This window comes from Euleptes europaea, chromosome 5 (genome assembly GCF_029931775.1).
Source record: "Euleptes europaea isolate rEulEur1 chromosome 5, rEulEur1.hap1, whole genome shotgun sequence".
NCBI classification, from domain to species: Eukaryota; Metazoa; Chordata; class Lepidosauria; order Squamata; family Sphaerodactylidae; genus Euleptes; species Euleptes europaea.
The window spans coordinates 55,130,798-55,152,182 of NC_079316.1; the positions used below are offsets into that span (position 1 = coordinate 55,130,798).

General features: G+C 42.5%; 1 protein-coding gene across 2 annotated transcripts in view; it reads left to right on the forward strand.

Annotated features, from left to right (window-relative positions):
- Positions 1-3,738, forward strand: part of WBP1L (WW domain binding protein 1 like) — a 49,272-nt gene extending 45,534 nt beyond the window's left edge. For both annotated transcript variants that reach the window (XM_056849498.1, XM_056849499.1), the window contains exons 3-4: positions 752-913; positions 2,745-3,738. In XM_056849498.1, coding sequence (XP_056705476.1) covers positions 752-913; positions 2,745-3,469 — 887 coding nt within the window. In that variant the 3' untranslated portion in view covers positions 3,470-3,738. The remainder of the gene's footprint in view (positions 1-751; positions 914-2,744) is intronic.
- Positions 3,739-21,385: the final 17,647 nt, after the last annotated feature.

Sequence of the window (21,385 nt, forward strand, 5' to 3'; positions counted from 1 at the left end):
TTCTGCAGGGAGTTGTACATCTCTTCAAAATGAACGCAATTTCACACCTTCATTCTTGAGCTGCTGCAGTCATTAGCTTCTATTGGGGACAGATCTCTTGGATCTACATTCCAAATAATGGTCTCCCTTCCAAAAAATGGCCTTTCTTCATATCCCAGAGTAGATGAATTCATGACAGGACTAGCAGCAAATACTCTCTTGTTCAAAAGACCACCTCTTGTGGCTGACTTCACAGTTAGAGAAGCTCTTTTCTATGAATTATTTTAGCCTGAGCTGCTTCTAGAAATGTGGTAAGATTTTTAACTTGGGCAGGTTTTTTTGTATCTATACTTGTACAATTACGAAGTGGTTCCAGTTTGGTTATTCTATATTTTGTAAAAAAAAAAAAAAAAAGTGATTGTGGTTAGTCTGTAAAACAGAAGGATGAAATGGGCTAAACTGATAGCAAATGGAATGGAAACAGCATCTTTCTTGACATGTCAGTTAAATCCTCTTTTGCTTGTGTATTGCTTGTATATTGGAGGATCAGAAATGGAGGAGTGGTGGGTACAACAGAAATTGCCTCCATTTTCAGTTGTGAGCATGCACTGTGCACTGTCTAGTTTGTTCATGGCTTTGTCAGTCATGGATTAAGTGTCCATGACAATACCTGACAGAATTTTTTTTCATTCCTTCTTTGCTTAGATGTCCACCACTGGTCCTTCACTGCTGCTCTAAAATGGCACTCTCTTCTCTCTTGCTTTCTCCACAGGGTTCTGGCTAGTGTGGACAATCATCATTATACTGAGTTGCTGTTGTGTCTGCCATCACCGACGCGCCAAACATAGACTCCAAGCACAACAGAGGCAGCATGAAATTAACCTGATTGCCTATCGCGAAGCTCATAACTACTCCACTCTACCATTTTATTTCCGTATGTACTGCATGCAAGGACCAGGCTGGCTTTCAAAGAGTAAAGCTCATTACCACTTTGGGTAGAACCACTACTGGGGCTCCCCAGCAAAGGTAGTAGGAATGAATGCAGGCAGGTCTGGTGATGGCTGGTGAGGACAAAGTGATAATCTTTGACACCTTGAGCAACTCAGGCCTGTTTTTTGTATCAGCTTGACTGTACTAGCTGAAGAGCCATCATAACTAACCCTGTTCTGTTGCTTGTGTGGGCCGGATATAAATCTTATGGATAAATATCCTGGCTGCACAGAAAGATGCTTGAAATAATTTTACATCAGGTATCATACAGCCGTACTTGGTTCTGATTCTTTTCCAGTTTTAGCAGATGACTTAGAAGGAGGAAGTGTGGTTTATGAGAAGTTTGGTCACATGCTATCCTAGGCAGCACTGACAAATCTGAGAGGTTTTTTTTACTTCCCACACTTTTTCCTCTGCAGCTGACACAACATAATCACAACATAAGTGTAGATGGAAGTTGTATTAACAAAGAGTTGCAGTGGATCAGCTGTAAAGTTCTATATATGAATATATGAAACCACCTTCGGACAAGCAAAAACCATTGGTCCATTAGTTTGGTATTGTCTAATCTGACTGGCAGTGGTTCTCCAAGGCACAGAAAAAAATCTAACACCTGCTCTCTGAGATCTTTTAACCGGAGTTGTGAGGGGTTCAACCAGGGACCTTTAGCATGCAAAGTATGTATACTCTGTATATATTTGTTTGGGGTATTTATATCCAGAAGTGTTCAAGACAATTTACAGCAATCCAAATCTGAACAATTAAGTGAAGACAAATAACCAGTAATAAAACTAACCAGGACTGCACTAGGACCAAACCACAGAGCATCTGAGATCCATCATCCACAATGATGGCTGCTCTGACTTCGTTTTTGCTTGTTTTATATTGAGACTTGTTAAAAAAAATTCAGATAGCATACATAATGCAACCACCCAAAATAGACAAGTTGGGTAGTAGACTACAAAAATATGTAGTCAGATAATGGCAAGGGAGAAGAAAAGGCTGAGAGTATTGTGTGGGAAGGATGGGGAAGTAGGGTACAGGAGAAAGATGAAGGGGATGTGTGAATGTTAAATTAGTCCTTTGAAAACTTCATGAGGGGAGCCCAGTAGGTTCCAACCTAAATCTCCAGGCTTAAACTGGATGATAGGACATTGGGAAGCTGGTTCCAGTTCTTCCCACATTCTCCATATGATCTTTTGCATGTTCATGAGATGAGACAATTGGATGAACATCCAGTGAACCCTCCAGTGTCTGTGTGATCTAGGAGTTTTTAGGGATTCCAAAAGGAAGACACAAACATGCTTCAGATGACCTATGAGGCATCTGAACTACATATTGCGTGCTTGTTTTATGCTGTTCTTTGCTGCATTTGTCTCAATTTCCCTATAAAATGTGAGCAATGGCTTTCCTAAACCCACAACAATCAGGAGAAAATAAGGCCGCACCAGTAGGCAGGAAGGACAAGAAGAACAAGGTGCAAGGTGGAGAGTTTATTTATCCCTTCTAGACCCCTACACGTTTCGTATACAGCTTCAACACAGAATCTTCTATAGAGATTTCTCAGCTCCCACCTTGAACAATTCTTGCCCTTCCTTTCCTAAACCCAGTCAGGATTATGGGTTTTTGTGGTGGTGTTCTTTTACTAGAGTAATTTCAAAGCAAGTTGACCACAAAAGGCCAAAGTGTTGTGTTTAAACATCCTAATAGTGCTTAAGTTTTTAATCTAGCAAAGTAGCCTGGAAGTAACTTGTCCTCCCTGCCTCCCCATTCAGGATTCTTGCCAAATTATTTACTACCTCCCTATGAGGAAGTGGTGAACCGACCTCCGACCCCTCCCCCACCATATAGTGCCTTACATCAGCAATGCATCCCGCCTGGCAGTGCAGCACCAGACATGAGAAACCTCCAGCCAGCCCCGACAGGCTCTCTGGCTGCAGCAGGAAGCAATAATGGAAGCCCGGACAGCCCGGCGTCCTCCAGCATTAGGGGTCTGGAATCCTCTACTCCGCTAGTTGAGCCATCGCCCACCAAAGAGACAAGTGGTGAGCCAAGCGGCGCAGGATTAGGAGAGATGGCCGACCGCATGTCCTGTTCTGATAAGGAGCCGGAGTGCAAGGAGGAACTGCTTAAGGATTACAACTCTGAAAGCTTAGACCAGAACAGCGCCTTCCCTGATGCAAAGGACAAGACACCTGGCAGGCACCGACGGTTCACGGGTGACTCAGGCATTGAAATCTGCATCTGTAACCAGGACCTCCATGATGGTGATCTCAAGGAGTTGGATGGGTTCCTTGACGATGGGCCCATGGACTTCTGCGATAGCTGCAGTGGCCCCCCTCTGCATGGAGATGAGGAAGATGGGCTTTTCAGTACCTCTGATGAGCAGCACCGAGACCATGGCCACCACCACCTTCCACGGCAGCCTGTGTGTGTGCTTCTGAACACCATAAACGAGCAGGACTCCCCAAACTCTCATGCCAACACGTCCCCCAGCTAAACCAACAGAATCAGAAGGGAGGATATACAAAAGGATAAACATGTACTTCAACCAAAAACAAGGCGGTTCTTAAGACGTTAACTGTGGGAATAACCCTGAGTGGATGGAAGGAGGGCAGAAGTTTCTGGGCCTTCTTTTTTAAATTGCCTCCCCTCTCTTCCATCTTACTCTAGGGACTTATAAGTGAGAACTTTTTTTAATAAAAAGAAAAAGGGAAAAAAGAAACTTTTCCTATTGTTGATTTTGGTGACGGTTTATTTGGTTGGCTGATTTTTTTTTTAAGTTTCCAAGACTTTTATCTTGTAATCAGAAAGACTTAGTTGGAACTTGTAAGAACAAGGAATGCTAGTGTATTCCCCATCCCTTTCCCGGTGTCTTCCCAGAAGCTGGTGGCATTTGATGGTCCTGGCAAGTCCGTTCAGTTAGTGCTGGCGGAGGGTGACTACAAATCCCCTGCTGTGTTTTGTATTTAAATCAATCCCTTGCTGTGACCTCTTGTGTGTTGTTGGTTACAGCAGCCTATATGACACTTTTACCCTCTCAAAGCTGGCAACTATAAAGGGCCAGTTTTTTCCCAGGAAAAGTGTTTGCCTGAAACCATAAAGCTTGTACAAAATTGGAGTGTGGGGAGGGGAGGGCTGCAGGCATTGTCTTGTATTTAAAGGCAAATGTATTCTTCAACTCTAAAGAGCCCAGCCATGAAGAGAGACTCCTGGCAGAAGAGCTGCCTTCCTGGTGCCGTGGTCTCCATGTGACATTCACCAGGGGCACAGCAATGCCAAAGGGCAGGTAGGGCTTTTTGGCTTCAGGCCAGCATGCTAGTTTGAAATGACAAAATTAAAACAAACGCACACAGAGAGAACAGGGCTGTCTTTTTGGCCAGCGTGCCTTTAGGTTTCAGCGATGCTTGTTGAACAAATGGAGACCAGAACTCCGTCCATTGCTAAAGGATGTCTTACAGGCATCGTGGAAGACTTGCGCAGTATTTTCTCTTACTTTTTTTTTAGTTTAAAAATCTAGCGAGATTCTCACAGTGACCACTGAAAAGAATTGAGTGTCTGTGTTTCTCTCTCAGTAGTGGCAACTGGCTACTGTATAATGTCTATGAGTGTGTGTGTGTGATTGCAGTACATGCATGTGTGTTTCTTACTGGTGATATGAAAATTGCTGCTGTAAGACTGCAAAAACAAAACAAATGATGAAAAAAAGAAAGAACGGTAGCTTTGCTTTAAAGAAACAGTGAAGCTTTTGTTAGTAACAACCCCAAGGGGGAAGAGAAAAAAACCAAACAGCTGAAACTAACATTCCCCAGATTGTTCCTGTGGAAGAGAACCGGCCTTAGTTTCTATATTGAGTGTATTTCCTTCCCCCCCTTTTTCCTCTTTCTTTAAGTACAGTTGTCTGGGTCATTTAATGTCATAAAATGGACTTTCAGTTTCAATTGCTTGAAACCAAAATCAGTTTGAAATCTGGTGTAAGCCCAAATATAATGCCTTTTTCTGATAATTCATGTCCTTGTGTCTCATTTTCTTTGTGGGGGAGAGAGTGGTTACATATCATGGTGAAAGAAGATAATTTTTCTGCACTTCAAGGTGAATTTTAAGCAGGGAATGAACTGCATAATTAACACAGGATAGTGAGATGAACACCACGTTCATGTTTAAAATATATGCTAGCAAGGGTTGATATGAAGGCCTGTTAGAGAAGCCATTTCTCTCCTTAAGTCCTCTCCGTTAATTATGGCACTGAATTATTCTTTGCATATGATCTACAGGCAGGGCCCTGCCCTACCACTAAGCAGCTTGCTTCAGGCAGCATATTTTGGGATTCCATTAAAGGGCACCTGTTATTACCCTGATCAACAACTTTCTCTTATTTTATATCACTTTACCAATAACAATTCCTTCAGGCTGGAGAGTCGTGACCCACCCCATCACCCATACCCTCCTGTTATGTTATTATACCAGATCCACTGTTAACTTTTGGTGTGTGAAGTAAAGTGGATTTCGTCGAAGGCTTTCACGGTCAGAGTTCATTGGTTCTTGTAGGTTATCCGGGCTGTGTAACCGTGGTCTTGGAATTTTCTTTCCTGACGTTTCGCCAGCAACTGTGGCAGGCATCTTCAGAGTAGTAACACTGAAGGACAGTGTCTCTCAGTGTCAAGGGTGTAGAATATTTTGAATATTTGGAATATTTTGAAAAGACAGCATTAGAATCAGCACCTTACAAACCTACAGTCTGGTTCAGGTTCGTAGATGATACATTTACCATTTGGAGCCATGGTGAAGAAAAATTAATGGACTTTCTAAACCATCTTAATAATATCCATCCAAACATTCAGTTTACCATGGAAAAGGAAATTGAGGGTAAACTCCCATTTCTTGATACCCTTGTCATCCGTAAATCAAACCTTCAGTTAGGTCACAAGGTCTACCGGAAACCAACTCACACAGATCGCTACTTACACAAAAACTCCAACCACCACCCCCGACAGAAAAGAGGAATAATCAAAACATTAATGGACCGTGCAAGACGGATCTGTGAACCACAGTTTCTCAAGGAAGAAACTAACCATCTAAATCACGCACTGCTAGCAAACGGCTACTCCAAGAATGAAATCAGAAGGGCCATTGAACCAAACAAAAATCAGAAAACTCAAGAAAAACAGTCTCCCATAGGAAAGGTATTCTTGCCATTTATTAAAGGAGTCACTGATAGGATGGAGAAACTTTTGAAAAAACATAACCTACAAACAGTGTTTAAACCCACCAAGAAAATACAACAAATGCTACGATCAGCAAAAGACAAAAGAGACCCCCTCACCTCTGCAGGAGTATATCGTATACCTTGCAGCTGTGGAGAAGTTTACATCGGGACCACAAAACGCAGCATACAAACAAGGATAAAAGAACATGAAAGATACTGCAGACTTGGCCAACCTGAGAAATCAGCAGTGGCTGAACATGGACTGACACAAACAGGACACAGGGTCTTATTCCAAGACACTGAAAGACTGGACAGTTCTACCAACTATTTTGTCAGATTGCACAGAGAAGCCATTGAAATTCACAAACATCAGCACAACTTTAACAGAAAAGAGGAGAGTTTAAGAATGAATAAGGCTTGGCTTCCTGCCCTGAAAAACCTCCAGACAAAGACAACATTCAACAATAGCCATACAGATTAGTTTTGGATTACACACATTAACAGATCACTTCAGGATACAATGGTTCCATATTAACATACCATATCCTCATTAGCACATTATCTTGATACTTACAGGACAATACTTTTGCAGGACAATACTCAGCTCAAACCCAACCCCTTTCTGACTATATATTACTCTTTCTACACCCTTGACACTGAGAGACACTGTCCTTCAGTGTTACTACTCTGAAGATGCCTGCCACAGTTGCTGGCGAAACGTCAGGAAAGAAAATTCCAAGACCACGGTTACACAGCCCGGATAACCTACAAGAACCAAAGTGGATTTCTTTTATTAGTGTGTCTTACTTTATATGCACACAGGTTTCCTTAATCCTGTACCAGACAGCACATCAGCTACAAATCAATACCTCTTTTTTTTCTTGGTCCTATAAAGTGTGAAGTGAGCTATATAGGTTGAGGATAGCATGGGAGACACATATATAACAAAACACAAAAGTTTATTTAGTTTGCAAGTGTAACCTGTAATGCCTTTCTACTGTATGATAACTGGCACAGTTACTAGAGCTGGGAGGTATGGTTTACTTAAAGGCAATAACTAGATAGCATTTACAATTAACTGTTTTTATCAAGAAACAGTACCCAAACCCTGCCTGTCTGAAATCATACAGTACAGTCCGTAGTGGACTCACTGCCTAGTACAGGATACCTCCTTTCTCCCTCCAAAACCCCATTCTCCTGTTTGTCTACTGGTTGATGACAAACTCCCCTCAGGGTTTTTTTTCCACTTCAGCATTACATTACGCCTGTTTAAATCTAATTGGTCTGTTCAGAATGGGGGATAAAAGAGGACAGAATCTTCTCTTGTGTACCACATCAGCAAATTGTCAATTGAAATGCTTTTTTTTTTTTAACCGACATGTTAGTCCTATCCTTCCTCCAAGAAACTCATAACAATACATGGTTTCTTCCGCCCCCTGTGAGCTAGGTTAGGCACCTGAACCAAGGTTCCCTACTGAACATCATGGCTGAGTGGAGATTTGAATCTGGGATTCACTTGTCTGAGTCCTGCACCCTCACTACTATACTACAGCATTTAAAGAACAGGGGGTGATATCCATTTTGTCAGAGCTGCTTGAGTAAAAACAGACTTGCATTCAATTCCAGTATTCATAGTTGCAAATGGGTAGATCATTGCTGCTAATAAGTTCAGCAGAATCCCTCCCCTTTCTGCAGAGAAATGGAACTGAAAGGAAGAAGCATCCACTCAGGTATGGGTAAGGAGATGTCACTGTTAGTTTTAATGCTTCCTGAGAGAAAAGGGAGTGGGTAAAACCAGCATTGTCAGCTCAGAGGACCACAACTATTGCCTCTCTCACATAGCACAAAATCAGCTTAACATTGGATGGGGCTGAGCTCAGCTGCAGCTGTGTGGGAACATGAAAGAGCTTCATGGATGCCGTCCAGCTGTCCTCTCCCTGTGTGCTGAATGAACACATGTACCAGTCTTGTTTTAATCTAGCCCTCCACTGGGTTTGAGCACTTCTGAGGTTGCATTTTCCTGTTTGCTACTACACCCCCCCCCACAAAATGCAAACAGAGTTTGAAGTAAATGTTGCTTTACAAGCTCTATACAAAGAGCCAGCATGGTCTAGTGGTTAAGTGAGGTGGTTTGGAACAGTGGACTCTGATCTGGAGAACCGGGCTCGATTCCCCACTCCACATAAGCAGCGGATGCTAATCTGGTGATCGGGTTGGTTTCCCCACTCCTACACACGAAGCCAGCTGGGTTACCTTGGGCTAGTCACAGCTCTCTCAGCCTCACCTACCTCACAGGGTGTCTGTTGTAGGAGGGGAAGGTGATTGTAAGCTAGTTTGATTCTGCCTTAAGTGGTAGAAAGTTGGCATACAAAAACCAACTCTTCTCCTCCTCCTCCTCCTCCTTTCAAACCAGTCTAGTGCTGATCAGGGCTCGTGTTCATAAGGGATCCTCAGAGAACATAGCACAATCGTGTCATCATTCCCATGGGATGTTCACACATAGACATTGTGCCAGGCTATTGTGGGGGATGTGAGGCCTCCTGTTCCCATCTCTGTCCACTCAGTAAAGGAACAAACGCTCTGAGCCATATCACATGACCATATGGAACAGGATGGCAGGACAACTACAGGAGGCACCATAGATCTTCAATTGCCCATAACAGCTTTGCCCATGAGTACATGCTGCAGGAGCACGTGAACAAAAAGGACTTGATATTGTCGAAGGCTTTCACGGTCAGAGTTCATTGGTTCTTGTAGGTTATCCGGGCTGTGTAACCGTGGTCTTGGAAAGAAAATTCCAAGACCACGGTTACACAGCCCGGATAACCTACAAGAACCAAAAAAGGACTTGATTATGTTCTGTTAGGATTATCTCTGTGTACAGGCTCAGATCCCTGGTGGACTGAACACAACCTTGAAAATAAAGTGCAGTCACGTTTGTGCACATAAGTCCCCATAGGATTTGGGATTGGCCAGTGCTTCTTGATCTACAATATAGCATGTGTCAAACCCATCTTCTCGCGGTGGGGTTGGGGGAGACAACTACATGCTGTCTTCATGGCTTCTGTACAGTCCCACATGGGTACAGCGCTTGCGCAGGCCAGCCAGAGAGACGCCTAGTCAGCTTTCTAGAAGAGTTCAGCTCCTCTGGAGCACTCCCTCCCCCTCCATACGTGACGAAGCCTAACGGCCTTTCCCACCCAAAAGTCACGTGAACGGGGAGGAGCAGGGAGCACTCTTCCATCAGTTCTCTTTTTGCCACCGCGAGGAGAGGACGTGCTTTTCAGCTTTAGATAGTGTTTGAGGAGTCTTGTTTAGTCTTGCTCCAAATATTTTTTGCTCTTCGACGCTGCTCCTTCAATTCTTTGGTTTTTTTCTTTTTGAATGGCTTTATTCAAAAAATGCCGCAGTTGTGGGGCTAAAATGGCCTATAGCGACAAACATCAAGACTACCTTCTGTGCTTGGGGGAAGGGCACATTATGGCCTCTTGTTGTTTTTGTTCCCATTTTGTCCTCAAGGCTTGAAGAGAAAGGGACGAACTTTCCCCCAAGTTCAAACCCCACCACCACCAGAAGGGATCCACGGATGGAAAGAGAAAAGAAACAACATGTGTTGTAAAATACTCTAAAACTGGTGCTCTACCACTCTTCCTTGGGGTGAACTTTGGCATAATTCAGCCAAAAGGTTATAGAATTTTTCAGTATTTGGCGTGCTTATGTTGGGGAATCGGCCTTGGGAAAGCAAGTTGAGAGGTCTGATTCAGATTGCGGATAGACTTGCCTTCAAGTGTCAGGCTGGTATTAGACTACCAGTAGATATTATTCCTGCGGTGCCAAGCCTAGCAACTTGGGGGGGGGGTAAGATATTTGTTGTTAATAAAACAATGGTGCCTGGAGTTTTAAGTTGCATCCTGAGCACATCTTACAGCTGGACCCAAACGTTGAGAGACTGCTCAGTGTACTTAGGAGTCTGGGAGGTCTGCACAGGCTTATGTTCCTATATCTGCAGTGATTCTGGTTCTGATTTCATGGAGAAGGGGGGGACGTATGTTCCAAAGCCCACTTAATATGTGCTCACAGGTTGCTGTGTATAGTGTGCTGAGCAATGATACAGATCTGTCAGAGAAAAGAGAAAAAATTGACATTTCTGGCAACATCAAACTTTTCTTCATGACCTCTTTCACATTGTTTCCCTTACTCAAACATTTCTATGATTATTTGTTTTGTCAAAGGCTTTCACGGTCAGAGTTCATTGGTTCTTGTAGGTTATCCAGGCTGTGTAACCGTGGTCTTGGTATTTTCTTTCCTGACATTTCGCCCGCAGCTGTGGCAGGCATCTTCAGAGGAGTAACACTGAAGGACAGTGTCTCTCAGTATCAGTTGTGTAGGAAGAGTAATATATAATCAGAAGGGGGTTGGGTTTGAGCTGAGTCATTGTCCTGCAAAGTATTAAAGGTAATGTGCAAATCATTGTCCTGTTAAGTATCAAGATAATGTGCTAATGAGGATGTGGTATGTCAATGTGGAACCATTGTATCCTGAAGTGATCTGTTAACGTGGAATTCAAGGCTAATCTACATGGCTATTGTGGACTGTAGTCTTCGTTAGTCTGGAGGATTTCAGAGATTTAAACTCTCTTCTTTTCTGTTAAAGTTGTGCTGATGTTTATGAATTTCAATGGCTTCTCTGTGCAATCTGACGAAATAAGCTGGTTTGATTCTTTCTTAGGTGGCAAAGAAAGTCGGCATATAAAAACTAACTCTTATGCAGGCCACCTACTAGAGTTGCAGAGGGTTCTTCCCCAGTCTGACAGGTGTGGGTAGGGGGAGAATGGAGCCTTGAAATAAAATTTTTTAGCAATTTTAAAGGTTTTTTTTTGGGTAGCCACAGATAATACAAATGACTGTCTCAGTGGAAAGGTCAAGGGACATGAGGGCAGGCCTGTCTCACCTGAAAGGTATCAGTTTTCTTGCTTAACCCTGTTGAACATATGTCTGATGTACATTTCCAGAAGTAAGAATAACAACTTCATCAAAGGCAAATTGTTAGTTATACGTTCTGGAATATAAGAGAAAGCATTTCTTTCTGGGTTTGTTTTTAATTGAAGAACAGCTGTGTTCTGAGGGTACATACTTTTCCAGTTCATCTGGCCGCACGCCCAGTTTAGAGGGCCCACAGGTATTTGGTATTATTCTCCACCCTGTATAGCCTTTGCTTTGTGTCTGCTGCAAGAAAATAACCACCTCCCTCCACCATTGCTTAATATGTTCCCTGGGACTGTTGTGTAACTTGGTGTAATTACCCAGGAAACATGATGCATACTAGGCTCAGCAAGAGGAGAGGGTTATTGTTTTTTGAAGAAACCAATAGTATAAGAAACATGAATTCCACTGCAATCAACTGACATTGCTCATTGACTTGGGTAGCATTAGGTTGAAAATTAGGCTGCTACACGCAAAAGGTATAGTGTCCCAAAAATGTCTGAGAGATCGAAATAGTTCAGAATGCCAGCCTATCCACAGTTGAGGGTTGTCATGTTAATAACTTGTGTTCAGTCTCTTTCGAAGAGCCTGGAGAGCTCAGAGGTCCAAGTGCAGACCTCAACAAGCAATGAAGAAAATATGTTCTGGGAAGTTCTGAAATCCATTGTCCCAAAGGCCTGCCTTAAAGAGAGCCAGTTTCTTCCAGGCCTTGCTAGTTACTGATTGTGCCAACGGTAGTCCTAAAAAGGACCTGTTCATTCTTCTTATGAGTTCTTGCTGTGCTTGTATGTATGTATGTATTTCAATTTGTATATTTCAGTGTCCTTACCCCCATTATGTAAGAGCCCCACGGCGCAGAGTGGTAAGCAGCAGTACTGCAGTCAAAAGCTCTGCTCACGACCTGAGTTCAATCCCAGCGGAAGTCGGTTCCAGATAGCAGGCTCAAGGTTGACTCAGCCTTTCATCCTTCTGAGGTTGGTAAAATTACCCAGCTTGCTGGGGGTAAAGGGAAGATGACTGGGGAAGGCAATAGCAAACCACCTCGTAAACATGTAGTCTGCCTAGTAAATGTTGGGATGTGATGTCACTCCATGGGTCAGGAATGACAGGGTGCTTGCACAGGGGACTACCTTAACCTTTTTACTCCCATTATATGCTCTGTAACTTTGGAAATTCTTTTGAAAAATGGGTTTTAGAGGCTGAAAGCCACTTTTTTATTGTACCTGAATCTGAGCAATATAAACAGGCTGCTCCTTTAAAATACATTGGTTTAGAGGTTGGACTACAAAGCTCTTAAATGGCTGCTTCATGCAGTATAAGTAGTATGATTGAAAATCCTTTGCAGTGCCACAGAAAATGCCAGAGCGCATGACAGAACACACATGCTTCGTTGCTGTCCCTGGAAATATTGCTACCCCAAGGCTAACCCAATCTCGTCAGATCATGTTAGCCTCATTTCAATACTATAGCAAATTTTTAAACTATAATGTTAAAGTGGGTGGCTCATGCCAGTCTCAAAAGCAGCAAAATAAGTTCCTCCACAGAGACAGTAGGGTTTCTCATATGCACAGGGGACTCCTTGGGAAAGCAGAAGATATTACTCTGACTAAAAAAACCTGGATGGCCCAGGCAAGCCTGATCTCATCAGATCTCAAGCTAAGCAGAGTTGGCCCCAGTTAGTATTTGGATGGGAGACCACCAAGGACTACCAGGGTTGCTATGCAGAGATAGGCAATGGCAAACCACCTCTGAATGTCTCTTGCCTTGAGAACCCCATGAAGGGTCACCACAAGTCAGCTGCAACTTGACAGCAAAACCCCCAAAAGACTTTGTTAGAGCCTAGGACTTAATTGGTCAAGTAAATATGACCCCCCACACACACACACACCTAAATTTGCTACTGTTCCTTAAATGGGCAGGTTGATACATTGCTTTTGGAATAAATGGAAAAACACATCATGAGGGCTGATTAATCTGTCCAGTCCCCAGAATTCCTGTCTTTGGAGGATACACAGCTGAAGTTGATAGTGCTTGGGAAGCTTGCATTCATTAAAACCAAGCAACCCATTGCTGCTGAATTATAATAGGCACCTCTCTGAGATGTGTGTATTCTGTTTGCTGTCTATAATTTTATTCTCACTGCAGTGGAATTGTTTTCTTAAGATCCTGGGAAACTTGTCACTTCAGTTAAAGAAAAACCATAGTGGCACAAACAAATGTAATACTATACTGGTTACAGTATTGCGTTTCTGGGTTTGTGTATCCATTTTGCAGGGTGTTTTGTTGGGGCCCAAACAAATGCAAGCCATGCAAATAATAGACCTTTATAAGTAATAGCCTCATTTAGAATGACTCTTTAATCAGAGGAGCTGAGACAAGAGAAACTGCAGTATCAGCTCTGAATGATCAGGCGCCCTATGGTTCCTCTTTCCCTTCCTTTCCCCCATATAGCTCCCCATACAGATACCTGTTCTTGTGTAATCTGGTATCATTTCACACTTACCTTAGCAAATGTTGTGGGCTGGTCCTTTACCTGGTTTCTCTAGCAGGTGGATTAGGCAGATCACATCCTGCTTGCTGGTAAGCAAGAGGATGCATTTTTTTATGTATCTCAGGTGATCAAGATTGTAGCAACTGTGTCTGCAGTATGAGAGTCGGTTCTTTAATCCCCCATAGATACTGGCTGCTGGGAGGACACTTTTAGAACCATAAATTACTGCTAAGATTATAGCACTCTGCTGCCCTTAGGCAGTTGCAAAGCATCCACCATTTTGCCAGTGCAAGAGGTTTCATAAGTTTGTCTCCTTGACTTCGCCAATAGTCTTTCACCACTGTATTTACTTAATAGATTTCTTGAATTGATTTCAGAAAGAGGGTTGACAAAGATGTGGCCACCATTGACCAGGGTTCAGTTTTATTGTAATTTGTTTCCTCTCATTGTGTTATGCTGTATTGTGTTCAGTAAGCCATCTCTAGCTGCAAGCTGTTCCATGGGTCCCTGTTACAAAAAGCTATTAGCAGTAACTTTTCTGCTGGAAATTTCTGGTCTTAATTGTTCAGGTTTTAGCTCGAGGCCCTGAGTGCATTAACACAGTCCTACTGCAAAGAATTGAGGCGTTTCAAAGTCAAGCAATGTCAACAATGGAGAAAGGACAGTATGAAATAAGGCAAAGCATATAAAGGGAGACAATATTCTTGCTATCAAAAGAAGCAGCAAGGGGACGCTGAAAGGGTAGCAGATGAACAGATAATCACGTTGTCTTGCTCCGTGCTGCAGGAGGCTGTCGCGATCTGAGACTTTGGAAAGATTCAGAGGAGGGGTTGTACAGCTGGCGTATCTCCTCTGAACAGTAGTGTGTTCAAAAGCCATCTGTTGCAGGGAGAAGTGATCTCTAGTTCAGGATAAGGTTGAGACCTTCCAGAGGAGATTTATCTGGCATCTGTTTGCTATATCAACCCTTGTACCTATAGTGCAATGACTGCTGTCCAAAAGAGTAATGATAGCAAAAACAGGCAGATCCATCAAAATACTACTTCCTATGTGTTCAGTTTTGTTTGTTTGTTTGTTTTGATCTGGGATGGGGAAGAGAGGAAATACACATTGAATATTATGCTTGGCAAGCTGTTAAGAGCTACAACATGGTAAAAGCTAGCAATTGCATTGAAAATACTGCAGTTTCTTTTGGAATGCTTTATGTTTTTCTTATGTTTATGGGGAGGGGCCATGGCTCAGTGGTAGAGCATCTGCTTGGCATGCAGAAGGTCCCAGGTTCAATCCCTGGCATCTCCAGTTAAAGGGACTAAGCGAGTAGGTGATGTGAAAGACCCTGCCTGAGACCCTGGAGAGCCGCTGCCGGTCTGAGTAGACAATACTGACTTAGATGGACCAAGGGTCTGATTCAGTAGAAGGCAGCTTCATGTGTTCATAGGTTGTTCTTTGTTTCCTGCTAACTGTGGCCAAAGCAATGGTGTGCTGAAAGTCCTACTGACATGACATTGCCAAGTGGTGCAAGCTTTAAAGAAAAAGTTGTTAGCACATTCTCTAGAAAAATAGACTTTTAAAATTGTCCAGTGTGCCTTCTTTTAGTGGCACTGTGGCCTAACTTCCTGTTTGGTGTTGATGTGGAAAAAATGCACTAGCAAGAATCACACAAGTATATTGAAAAGATCTCTCAACAAGTTGGCGTGGAAGTGGGAGTGCATCATGGAACGTCAACGATTTTTTATTTGTTAACAGTGAATAGCCAGAATTTAGTGAATGCCAACATTAATATGTGAATACTGGCAGCCCCCTGATGATAGTTCCGAATGTCCATGTGGATGCTACGCTAAATGTCAGAATCACAGTTGCCACCTCCAAATTGGGAAATTGATGGAGATTTTGAGGGTGGAGCTTGGGGAGGGCAGGGTTTTGGTTGGGGAGGGAACTCAGCAGAGCTGTAATTCCATGGAGTCTAGCTGTAATTCCATGGAGTCTACCTTCTACAGCTGCCATTTTCTTCAGGGAAACTGATCTCTGTAGTCCAGTTGTAATTCCGGGAGATCTGCAGGCCCCACCTGGAGGTTGGCAACCCTAGTCAGAATTCACTGTGTGTGCGTGTGTCCCATCACATTAGGTGCAGCAAAACTGGTGTTAGGCTGCTATAAAGCTCGCTTGAAAAGCAGTAAGACACAACACTACCTACTATAAAATGGAGGCGATGAGAACAATGTAAGCTGCTTTGGGTTCCCATTGGGGAGAGAGGTGGGGCATAAATGAAGTAAATAGATATTCAAGCTACACTGCTGCAGATTAGTGTAAGGATACAGCTTCTTCAAAAGATGTGATCACAGTAGCCCCATGAATATGCAGACAACTTCATGATGCTTTTCTAACAATTAGTTCCAGTGTTATGCTAATAGGGTGGGTCTGCCTAGTTTTTTATTTTATTACCTTCAGATTCTCATTTTACAGTGTATCTGGGATTAATGAAATCCTTCTTTCCCAGGTAGCCTCTACAATTTCCCTGTGTGTGTTTAAAGTATGGCAAACTTGGAGAGCAGCTACTATCCATTATAGTCTTGTTTCTCCCTAGCAATTGTCCTCAAGTGAATATAGTTGCCCTTGCACCCACTGCAAAATTGCTAAATCTGAGCTTCAGCAAGGTAGGGCTATAAGACAGAGCTATCAGGCTTAAATATGGGAATGTAAGCTGTGAGGCAGCTGTTGGGGATATAAATACTGATGGAAGTGATTCAGCAAGATCCTCTTGATGATCTGGCCAATCAACATTCCATGAGCAAGATTTCAGAGGAGGTGTTTACCACAAAAGGGACACCCAAGGACATTTAAATAAAAACCCAAAGAAACATCCAGTTCCTGATATTAAATCTTCTAGAGAGGTGATTCATTTTACATCTTTCTTGCTGTGGAAGGAAGAAGGCTGAGATTAGAATGGACAAGTGGAAACCTGCAAGGATTTGTGGAAAGCATCTCCATTTCCCCTCCCCCACTATTTTCTCTTTCCTTTTATGCCATAGCCTCTCCCCTTTTCCTGCTTCCTTCTGTCCTTCTAGGGTTACCAACTTCCGGTGGGGCCTGGAGATCTCCCACCTACAGAGACCAGTTCCCCTTAGGGTTGCCAGCTCCAGGCTGGGAAATTCCTGGAGATTTGGGGGTGGAGCCTTGCAAGGGCAAGGTTTAGGGAGGGAATCAACCTTAGCAGGGTATAAACAGCCACTAAGGGAATCTGTTGCTTAAAGCTACAGGCATTCCTTTTATCATTTCGGGGTTTTTTAAATCCCCCAATGTATTTTTTTTTTTTTTTAGATTTCACATTTTTCTGCAAAGCTGGGTCCTTTTCAGGTTTGTAGAAAGAGCTGTCTTTCCTGTTCACAGCTCTAGTCACTGGATTTATGTATCCAAAGATCTGGCCAACCTCACTATTATAATATAAGATGGGAAGATGCAGGCCTCAGTAATGGCATTTTTGGAGCCATAAAGTACAGCAGGCAATGGAAGGTAAGAAACTGGAAGTTGCTGTTCAGGATGTAGAGACTATGGTTTTGTCAAAATGATATAGTGACACTAGTACTTCAAAGGCTAACAAATGTATTTTTTTGATGTTGTGGGCTTCGGTTAACAAAGTTTACCAGATACATGAAGTGTTACATTCAATATGCAGACTGTGGGTTTTTTTAAGCAGCAGGAAGGCAAGAAGGTCAGGAGGCCCACTTTCTCAGAATGACATGTGTTATATCACAGAGTGTAGATGAAAATAAGATCTATTCTAAAGAGTAAACGATCTATTCACTCCCTACTGTAACTGAATAGGCAGATTAAGATGAGTCCAAATAGCAAACATAAATTTGCAAGGAGGTCCTATCTACATTTCTGAGAGGAGCTGATTATCTTTACAGCATTGACTAACTGCCACCCTGCAAGACTGAGGTGACAGAAGTTTGCCTAATATCAGAAAACACCTCTGTCTAGGACACGCACCAGAATTGTGGGCTGGGAGTTAATAAAATGAACTGTGGAAGTAGAGATTATACAGTTGGACAAGAGGGACATGAATGGATTCAGAAGGGTTGAGGAGATCATCTCCTTTAAGACATTTGCTCACCCATTCTCAGCAGCTATGACAGTGGAAGTTCTTGATCTGGTTGAACATACTTTAGAAACAAGATGAATGGCCTGTTTATAGAGGTATAATCCTCGTGGCGCAGAGTGGTAAGCTGCAGTATTGCAGTCCAAAGCTCTGCTCACTACCTGAGTTCTTTTTTTTAATAATAGTTTTTATTATTTTTCAAAATATATAAACAAACAGTTCAACAATTAATAAAAATAATCAAAAAAGGTAAAATAACAGTGAATTGTTGTTGAAAATACAAATATATTAGAGTAAAATATAAAGACTTCCCCTTCATCTCCGTCTATCTCATTATAAATTTATATACTCTCTTGTATAAAGTGCTAATCCTAATATTGTCACATATATATAGTTGAATTTTTTTGTATCAAAATCAAATATAATAAATTCATATTATCAAATCATATGTAACTATTATCCACCTTGAAATCGATCTTATTATAATAACTATATTTTAATATAAAAACATCCCTAGTATTAGTAAAAAATTGATTAGATCAATGAATAACCCTTAAATTCCCCCATTTGAAATTAATTTTCACAATAAATTCTCCATGCCTCCCATTCTCCCATAAATTGCATATTATCTTTTTGATTTATCAATGCTGTAAGTTTTGCCATTTCCACCAGTTCCAGCATTTTTTGTATCCAGTCTTTTTTGTCTGGGATGTCCGTTGATTTCCATTTAGCTGCATAAATCAATCTTGCAGCAGTGGTGGCATAAATTAAGAATTATCTCCGAGTTAAAATAGGATCTGGTATCATACTAAGTAGCATCATCTCAGGTGTTTTAGGTATATTGTTCTGTATGATGCTCACGACCTGGGTTCGATCCCGACAGAAGTTGGTTTCAGGTAGCCGGCTCAAGGTTGACCCAGGCTTCCTTCCAAGGTCAGTAAAATGAGTACCCAGCTTGCTGGGGGTAAAGGGAAGATGACTGGGGAAGGCACTGGCAAACCACCCCGTAAAAAAAGTCTGCCTAGTAAACGTCGGGATGTGACGTCACCCCATGGGTCAGGAATGACCTGGTGCTTGCACAGGGGACCTTTACCTTTAATCCTGAATTATGAAAACAGTCCACCCAGAGCTATTTCTGGTCCACACCATAGGGCTTGATAAAACTAGATGCTTTGTCTCACACGGTCATGTAGAAGGCAGCTGCCCCTGTGCATTCGGAATACTGTGCACAGTTCTAGTTGCCATAACTAAAAAAAAGACACTGCACAGCAAGGAAATGGGCAGAAGAGAGCAACCAAGTTGATTAAGAGGTTGGAGCACTTTTCTTATGAGGACAGAACTTGTCAATTTAGAAAAAAAGGTGACAAAGTGAGGGCTGTAGCATTTATAAAATTATGCTGCATGGCATGGAGAAAGTGGATGGAGAATTTTTCTCTCTCCCATATATTTATTTCTTGGATTTCTAATACAAGAATTCAGGGGAGTACCCAAGGAAGCTGACGGGCAATAGATTAACGATAGACAAAAATAAATACTACTTTACTCATCGAGTAAGTTGTGGAATTCCATGCAGTGGACATGGTGATGGGCATGAGTAGAGGTGGATTTAGAGATATACATGGAAGATAAGTCCATCGATGGCTAGTAGCCATGCTGGCTTCAGGAGCATCTATTTATAGAGGCCACAATCCTCTGAATACCAGTGGTGAGAGGCATCATCAAGGGAAGACCTTGGCCTCAGTATCCTGTTTGTTGGCTCTCTAGTGGCTACTGTGTAAAATAGGATGCTGGATTAGATGGACCGGGGAGATTTAGGGGAGGGGCAGCGGCTTAGTGGAATGGTAATCCAGTGCTTGGTAATCAAAAGATCTCGGGTTCAGCCCACAGCATCTCCAATGAAAAGGAAATGGCAGTAGGTGATGTGAAAGCCCTCAGCCTGAGACCCTGGAGACTGCCCGTCTGAGTAGACAGTACTGACCTTGATGGACAAAGGGCCTTGTTCACTAGAAGGCAGCTTCATGTGTGTTCATTGGTGACCACTGGTCTGTTCCAGCAGGGCGTCTCCTATGTTTTTACCTTTAAACCCAGTTCTCTGTTGCATGAGTACTTTAAGCCTCTGTGACAGGGAAGTTATGAAGTAGGAGGTTGGATTTTTAAAAAGGCAGTCCACACTGTTTATTTGCCACCTGACTGAAGGCAGATTAGTACATAGTTCAATCTCAGTGAGAAAGGTGGGCTATAAAATAAAAAAAATAAATCTCCTTGGTCTTTGCTGAGTATCATGTCAGCCACATTTCAATACTATGGCATTTTTAAAAACTATAATATTAAAGTGGGTGGCTCATGCCAGTCACAAAAGCAGCAAAATAAGGTCTTCCACAGAGAAGGTAGGGTTTCCCACATGCACAGGGGACTCCATAGGAATGCAGAAGATATTGCTCTGACTAAAAAGACCTAGATGGCCCAGGCTAGCCTGATCTAATCCGATCTCAGAAGCTAAGCAGAGTTAACCCTGGTTAGTATTTGGATGGGAGCCCAGGGAGGAATACCAGGGTTGCTATGCAGAGGAAGGCACTGGCAAGCCACCTCTATTAGTCTCTTGCCTTGAAAACCCTACAGCTGCGACTTGACGGCACTTTACACACACAAAAGGGAAAAAAGCCCCCCAAAATGCATAAGAAATGAGCATGATGTACGAGGCACAGATTGTTGAGAGCAACCTATCATGGAGGTAAGGAAAAAGGCTCACTCACAGACAAGGTCAAGTTTTCTACTCAGATATATAGAGAAATATTATTTGCTATGGGACTGTTTGCCTGTAGTATTGTGGCTGGCAAGGAGGTGGGGAACAATAGTCTGCCTACTGTGGTTGCTTCTAATGAACTTTACAGACCTTGAGGGATATTTGATCTCTCTCGATTACTGATCTCTTTTGTCTTGGTTTGCACTAGTCTGCCTCTCTTGTTCTCTGTATTAGATTGTAGTGAACGCTGATTAAGATGGCATGGCAGATGCTGCCTATCATTGGGGGGCATTAGCGTGTGGGATTTTTTAATATCCCCCTCTGTACGCCAACATGTGCAAACAGATTATTTGCCCCTGTGTTTAGCAGGCACAGCCCAAAGATAACAGAACAGCAAGCAAACAGGACTCACTGCACTCAAATTGAAGCTCTTCTTGCCATCCTGAAGCCAATGCTTGCTGGAAGACAGACCTCTCAGAGCAATCACCCTGAGTTGCAAGATCTGCGTGTGACTCTGTCTACGGCTGAACATCCATGTCTGTTATGTATGTGGCTTGTCATTTCCTTCTTGCTCTCACCTTCTAGAACTCTAACTTGGGCAGCCAAGCATTATAATAACCAAAACATCCCCTTATTTCTGAATACCTCCAGCTTTCATTAATATTACCCACTTCCATCCCTTTTTCAATTTGGACTGATGTTATATTAAACTGGGAATTTGCAGTTTAATTACTTGTGATTAAGTAATATTGAAATGCATGTCCTTAATGGTCTGATTATGCTAGTTAATCAGTAAATCAGCTATCAGTTGTGTGCGTGGATGTGTGTGCATGCAAGCTGCAACATTATGTAATATGTTGCCCCACTTGTTTTATCAGTGACATCCTCAGCAAAC